The following is a 7,167-nucleotide window of genomic DNA, read 5'->3' as shown; positions in this document are numbered from 1 at the left end:
GCTTCCCACATAGGTCCCTGACCAGGTTAAACACTTCAGCTACAAGGAGATGGCGGACATTATATGTGGATGTTTTTCCTTCCTGCAAACCTCACCGCTGTCTATTGTATTCTCCGTACAAGTGCAACTCAGGTTGACTGACCCGCATGTGTCCTCATCAAAGTCTTCCCCTGCAGGGCCCCTGCAGGACCAAGGTCTTGCTTGTTATTTTTAAACATCGCGGGTAGACTGCCTGGCCCTTCCCCAGCGGCCGACCCCCCCTTCACAGAGGGACACTGTCCCTAAGACCCCAGCAGGGGAGCACGCTGACCGCCTTCTCTCCCTGCAGATGGAGGTGGACGCCGAGGAGAAGCGGCATCGCACGCGATCCAAAGGGGTCCGAGGTACGTCCGTGCCTCCCGGCCCCCGGCGCCCTGCTGGGGTCACCTCCGTCCTGCAGAAGCCCTCCATCTGGGCCTCTGGGGGGTTGTCTGTGGCAGGTGGGGTGGAGTAGCGGCGGAGGGGGGTCTAGCGATGGAAGAGAAATGAGCGTCTCTTTTCCTCTCTCTGCAGTTCCCGTGGAGCCGGCCATCCAGGAGCTGTTCAGGTCAGTGGTCCGCACGTGTGCCCAGCGGCGGTTCAGAGAACGCACCCCTTGATAGAGAGCGGGCTTCCGCGCTCCCCGGGGCCCGGGCCTGCCCCCGCCCCCCAGTGTCCGGCCTTCCCTGTGAGTCCGCACCCCCCCGGCCCGCCATCCAGGGGGCACCTGAGTGACCCGTCCGTTCCTCTTGCAGCTGTCCCACCCCCGGCTGTGACGGCAGCGGCCACGTCAGCGGAAAGTACGCGCGACACAGGAGGTAAGGCCGCGGTCTCGGCGCGGAGCCGCGCGAGTCGCGGCGCCGCCTTGGCGAGCCTCCCCTGTCCCCCGGACCTGGGGCTCTTGGAGTCGCCCCGACGGCCGCCTGGGGCAGCGTTTGCCCACCCGCGGGGGACAGGCGGGGTCCGCGCGGCCCGCCCCCGGTTCGCGGCGGCCGGGGTGTCTGGTCCCGCTTTCTCCTTCTGTAGCTCAGGATGGTGACCCTCGGGTGGTGGAGTGAAGGACGGCCTTCCTGGTCTTTCAGCGGGAGCTCGACCGGTCCGGGGGAGGAAGGCCAGGCCCCAGGCGGCTGCGGGGGACGGTCTGGGCCGGAGCGGCCAGGCCGGGCCAGGCTCCAGGGGCTCAGGGGCTCCAGGGCTCAGGTGATGTTGCCCGTCAGCCCAGATTTCAGGCCTGCGGCAGAGACGAGGAGGGGACACCGGGAGCATGGAGCAGGGAGGGGCTTGTGGCGGCAAGGCTTCACGCCAAGGCTGCAGGGCAGGGGCAGGTCGGCCGGAAGGTTCTCGTCTCGTGGGCCCCCGGCCCTGTGGTAGGAGGCAGCTTCCCCTTTGTGCGGAAGGTCGCGGCCCCTGTGCGTCAGAAGCGTGCACCCGCCAGGGCTCACCTGTGGCGGACTCCCAGACCCAGGCTGAGAGCTGTCGTCCGGCCAAGCAGCCTTCGGGCCGGCCGGTACGCGGGCCCAGGTGCTGCAGCAGGTGCTCCAGCCCCCAGGCGACAGTCCTCGCGGCCTCGCTCACTATTTCCTTTTCAGCTGAGCGCTAATTTACCGGTGAAATCAAGCAATTATGATGATTGTCCTTCAGCAAAATCAAGGGAAAATTACAAATTACTCCAAAATCCCCCATGCTAGCATTTAGGGAGGCAGGGAATTTTAATGGGCACCCACGATGAAACGGTTTCAGACTGGGGGAACAGCTAGCCATGGTTAAGAGAATTTTGTGACTTAAATTATTATATTTAATGTATTATATTATTATCTTACTGTGCAAAATTATCGAATTATCTGATTTAAATACATGGTTTATTTCAAGTATTTGCTATTTGATGAAGGAGTATATATGTAAATTCTTTTTGTAAAGTCCTGTTTTTAAAACCTGACTGGTTTATGTTTACGATGGAGAAAAACAAGTTAGCCAACTGGGATTCTCCAGGCAACAATACTGGAGTGGGTTGCCATGTTCTCCATGGAAACTTCCCGACCCAGGGATCGAACCCAGGTCTCCGGCATCTCCTGTATTGGCAGGCCAGTTTTTTACCACTAGCTCCACCTGGGAAGCCCAATCATCTCATGATTAATCAATAGTTAAACTTGATTATATTGCTACTAGAAGGAATTATTAAATTTGGCTAAAAAGTTTTAATTCGATGTCAGCTAGTTTTAATTAGGTGTCATAACCACACTTTTGCAGAAATACTCATGAATTTCCCAAAGAATTGACTATGCTATGCTAAGTCACTTCAGTCGTGTCCAACTCTGTGTGACCCCATAGACGGCAGCCCACCAGGCTTCCCCGTCCCTGGGATTCTCCAGGCAAGAACACTGGAGTGGGTCGCCATTTCCTTCTCCAATGCATGAAAGTGAAAAGAGAAAGTGAAGTCGCTCAGTCGTGTCCGACTCTTAGCGACCCCATGGACTGCAGCCTACCAGGCTCCTCCATCCATGGGATTTTCCAGGCAAGAGTACTGGAGTGGGGTGCCACTGCCTTCTCCGAAGAATTGACTCAGGCCTTTGTATTTCTACCCACAATGCACCCCATGATTGTGGACCCCATGATGAGTCCTGTGGGATTCGGGCTGTGTGTACAACCTCCCCGGGGTCCTCTTCCTGTATAGAAAATGGTGCTTAGGCTGAGGCTGGGCCAACTGAAGACAGCCAGGCTCCACCCTCCTCTGAGACTCAATGCTGATGAGAGTGCAGAATGCCCTGAATTGTGCAGGAGCGAAGTAGATGAAATTTTAGAGAATATTCACAGAAGCAGCCAAACTGGAAATTTTTAAAACAAAAATAATTTTAATTTTTAAATTTAAAATGGCGTTATTTTCACCATGAGTCATAATGTATACAGTTATTGGAATTTCCACTATTTTACTAGTGGAAAGTAAATAGTGAATCAGGAGGCATATTGGGGGTCCCAGAACACAGTCTTCCCTTTGCCACTAGTGACCTGGGGCTTTGGGTGAATTATTTAACTTTTGTATGTCCTTAGTCACTCAGTCCTGTCCGCCTGCTTGTGACCCCATGAACTGTAGCCCGCCAGGCTCCTCCGTCCCTAGGATTCTCCAGGCAAGAGTACTGGAGTGGGGTGCCATTTCCTCTTCTGAGGGATCTTCTCCACCCAGGGATCACATGCTCCTCTCTTGCCTCTCCTGCATCGGCAGCAGATTCTCTACCAGTAGCGCCACCTGTACTGGCTTCAGTTTCTTTGGTTTTAAAACAAGAAAGTTGCGGACTTTGTTTCGTGCCTGCTGAGTCACTCAGTGATGTCCAACCCTCCGCGCCCCCATGGACTGGAGCCCAGCAGGCTCCGCTGTCCATGGGATTCTGCAGGCAAGGAAACTGGAGTGGGTTGCCATTTCCTCCTCCAGGGGATCTTCCCAACCCAGGGATCAAACCCGAGTCTCTGACATCTACCTTCACTGGCAGGCAAGTTCTTTACCACTAAGGCCACCTGCGAAGCCCACAGACTTTGTTATGTAAAGCTGATTACCATGCAGAATGCCATGTCAGAGGTAAGATTCTCTCCCAGGAGTCTCACTGAGGTGTCAAGTAAGGCTTTCTACGTTCTGTTTGTCAATGGCTATATATTATCAGTAATTTTAAACTAAGAGGTGACATTTGAATTTCTCAGACTGGAAAGGTGGTCCTTGTAGTAGGTAAGATTCTTGTACACATCAACATCTTCTGACTGTAGCTATTTCAAATTTGTGAGATTTCAATTATATCTGGCTTTGTCTCTTTCATTTTGAAAAGACAGTTTCTGCGCTGTGACAGCTGCTCTCATGCACGTAAATGCCTGCACCCCCAACACAGGTGTCACCTTGCCCCCTGCTGAGGCTCGGCACACCTGAGACATCTTCAGATAAGACCAGTGCGGCGGCCTCAGTTTGGGTCTTGATGAAATTGCCCATCATTTCAGGTTTTTACTTGGAGAAGGAAATGGCAACCCTCTCCAGTGTTCTTGCCTGGAGAATCCCGTGGACAGAGGAGCCTGGTGGGCTACAGTCCACGGGGTCGCAGAGAGTCGGACACGGCTGAGCGGCCAACACTCAGGTTTTACTGATGCACTTTTCAATGAATGTACTCCTGTTAAGGCTACAGTTTCATTGTACTCACTCATCATGTCAGTTTGTAGCTGAGAATAAAAGACATTCTTTTAGTATATTGATATCTAGCTATTTGAACATGCAAAAATTAATTTGAGGCAGGTGAAGGGAGTCAACAATGTAAAAAATAAAATTTTTTGGAAATTTGATTTCAAGTAGTAAAATGAAGTCTACCAGGTAATCTTTATTTTAGCATAATTCCTAAGAGAATCAGATACTGGTCAGAGTTTCAGTGCGCCATTTCACCGCTTTGGAGGCCCTGCATGGCGGTGGTCATGGCCCTGGGCGGTGGCTCTGGTCCCGGACAGTGGTTGTGGCCCTGATCGGTGGTCATGTCCCTGGGTGGTGGCTGTGGCCGTGGGCAGAGGTCATAGCCCCAGTCAGTGCCCGTGTCCCCGGGCAGTGTCTGTGGCCCTGGGCGGAGGCCGTGGCCCTGGGTGGTGGTCGTAGCCCCAGTTGGTGGCTGTGGCCCTGGGAGGTGGCCATGGCCCTGGGTGAAGGCCGTGTCCCTGGGCGGTGGTCGTAGCCCCAGTTGGTGGCCGTGGCCCTGGGAGGTGGCCTCAGTTGGTGGCCGTGGCCCTGGGAGGTGGCCTCAGTTGGTGGCCGTGGCCCTGGCAGGTGGCCTCAGTTGGTGGCCGTGGCCCTGGGAGGTGGCCTCAGTTGATGGCCGTGGCCCTGGGAGGTGGCCTCAGTTGGTGGCCGTGGCCCTGGGAGGTGGCCTCAGTTGGTGGCCGTGGCCCTGGGAGGTGGCCTCAGTTGGTGGCCGTGGCCCTGGGAGGTGGCCTCAGTTGGTGGCCGTGGCCCTGGGAGGTGGCCTCAGTTGGTGGCCGTGGCCCTGGGAGGTGGCTGTGGCCCTGGGTGGAGGCCGTGGCCCTGAGCCATGGTCTTGCCACTTCAGTGGGGATTTGGTTTCCTGTGGATGCTGAGATGGGTGACGTTTTCCCTTGGTAAGGAAGGCAGAGCTGTGGGTTCCTAAGAAACCGGAAATAGAGGGCAGAGGAGGACCAACCGCTGGGTGATGCTTGTGAAGTTCATCGACAGTCTGAATTCTCAAGGAATTCACGATTTACAGTCCTGGCTAAGAACGAAGGGGTGGGAGTTAAACTTCTAATATCATTTTATTGGATGTTCTGCCTTATCCAAAAGCCGTATCCTTGAACTACAGATAATCGACTCAGGGCATTTGTTTGTGTCAGTCATTCACAGTTTGAGCTGCCTGATAAGCATACACACAGCTGCACAAAGGCTGAGTCAGAGAGAGAAACTGGGGAACACATAAGGGAAAGGAAAACACAGTTTTACCAGAAACTCCAGGCACCTCAGGGGCTTGGGCGTAGCACCCCACGTGGTGCCGAGTCGCCGAGCAGTCAGGGTGAGAGAGGAGGAGCAGTGCCAGGCCCTGCGTCCGACGCAGGCGCCACACCCCTTCCTCCTCCGGGCCGCCCTCCTGGACCTGAGGCCCATCTCTGGATCCCTGCACACTGACCACAAGGGCCCCAACTCAGTCAACATTTTCATGCCCTGCTGCATGTGGTCAGCGTCCCTCGTGGCTCAGTACAGAATCTCCCTGCAATGCAGGAGACCAGGTTCGATCCCTGGGTTGGGAAGATCCCTGGGAGAAGGAAATGGCAACCCACTCCAGTATTCTTGCCTGGAGAATCCCATGGACAGAGGAGCCTGGTGGGCTACAGGGGGTTGTAAAGAGACACAACTGAGTGACTAACACTTTCACATGCACATGATCAGGGACAAAACCACCAGCCTTTATCTTCCAAAACATTGTTAGTATCCAGACACATGACTCCGATTCTTCTAGGCTCTATATTATTAGCACGTAATTATGACAAAATCGTCATGGAATCTGCAATCAAGGCCGGAAGTAATTCTTCATGAACCAAAATGCAGTCTCAGTCTCTGTCCACAGCAAATCCCGTCTCTTCCTTTCCACTCAGTCTTACATCTCTTGCACACCTGACTCTGCACACTCCACGGCCCTGAGTACACACGGCTTTTCGAAAATGGTATTTATGTGAGAGATGCTGAAGGTAGCATCTCAAACGTGATTCGGGGGCCAATCCCAGAGCTGCCTTTGCAGGTGCAAAACTAACCCTCCACCATCTAAGTAAGTTCCCAGAGTCTGGTTCTTAGACACCCAGGTTCAGGGAGAGGCGCATTCTGGATCCCTGCTCTCCTCCTGGGACCACCTTGTTCCTGCTCTGCAGGCAGACAGGTGACCGTAAGCGTCTAAAACAGCTGTGGGTGATGGGTGAAAAGAGCATTTCCAGGCCTACAGCCTGGGTGGCAGGAAGAAAATGAAAGACGTGGAGGAAGAGTCCGTGAACCTGGAGTTGAGAAGTCGCTGGGCTCTGGGTTGGTTGGCTGGAAGACTGCCTGTAGGGAGGGGTAAAGGACACAGAGCCAGCCCAGGACTGGGGCCCTGAACCAGCAAGAACGCAAGTGCAGGAAGAGCTGCCTGGTGCGGGACCCCGGCTGCCTGAGCGTCTCGGGGGCTGGGGTCTCTGCCTGGCCTGGGTGGTGTGCGTGCTCCGTGCCATCCCACCCTTTTGCAACTCCGTGGACTGTAGTCCGCCAGGCTCCCCTGTCCACGGGATGCTCCAGGCAAGAGTACTGAAGCGGTGCCATTTCCTACTCCAGGGGATCTTCCAAACCCAGGGATCAAACCCGCGTCTCTTGTGTCTCCTGCATTGGCAGGCAGATTCTTGATCAGTAGCACCTCCTGGGAAGCCTGAAGATAGGTATCCTATGGATAGAGATGTGGGGTCAAGAGGCCCCAGTCCACTCCATCTGTAACTGTTTTAGTATGGTTCAAATACCTGAAAAAGATGTTGTTCAATAATCCAGAGAATTATATGACCTGTTACTAGGATAGCCAGAATGTGGGACGTGAAAACTTTCCTGCCAAAATTTACTCTTGAAAATTTGACTGAGATTGAACATTCTAATGCCTTATAATCACAATTTTCTGT

The 7,167-nt window shown here is 54.1% G+C and overlaps 1 protein-coding gene across 4 annotated transcripts in view; it reads left to right on the top strand.

Moving 5' to 3' along the window:
- Positions 1–328: 328 nt before the first annotated feature.
- Positions 329–7,167, top strand: part of MYT1L (myelin transcription factor 1 like) — a 131,548-nt gene continuing 124,709 nt past the window's right edge. For all 4 annotated transcript variants that reach the window (XM_070376069.1, XM_070376068.1, XM_070376067.1 and 1 more), the window contains exons 1-3: positions 329–383; positions 553–586; positions 774–836. In XM_070376069.1, coding sequence (XP_070232170.1) covers positions 329–383; positions 553–586; positions 774–836 — 152 coding nt within the window. The remainder of the gene's footprint in view (positions 384–552; positions 587–773; positions 837–7,167) is intronic.

The sequence above is a fragment of the Bos mutus genome, chromosome 8 (assembly GCF_027580195.1).
Source record: "Bos mutus isolate GX-2022 chromosome 8, NWIPB_WYAK_1.1, whole genome shotgun sequence".
Classification (NCBI taxonomy): Eukaryota; Metazoa; Chordata; class Mammalia; order Artiodactyla; family Bovidae; genus Bos; species Bos mutus.
The sequence above is the reverse complement of the archived record's forward strand: the minus strand, read 5'-3'. Positions and strand labels throughout refer to the sequence as shown.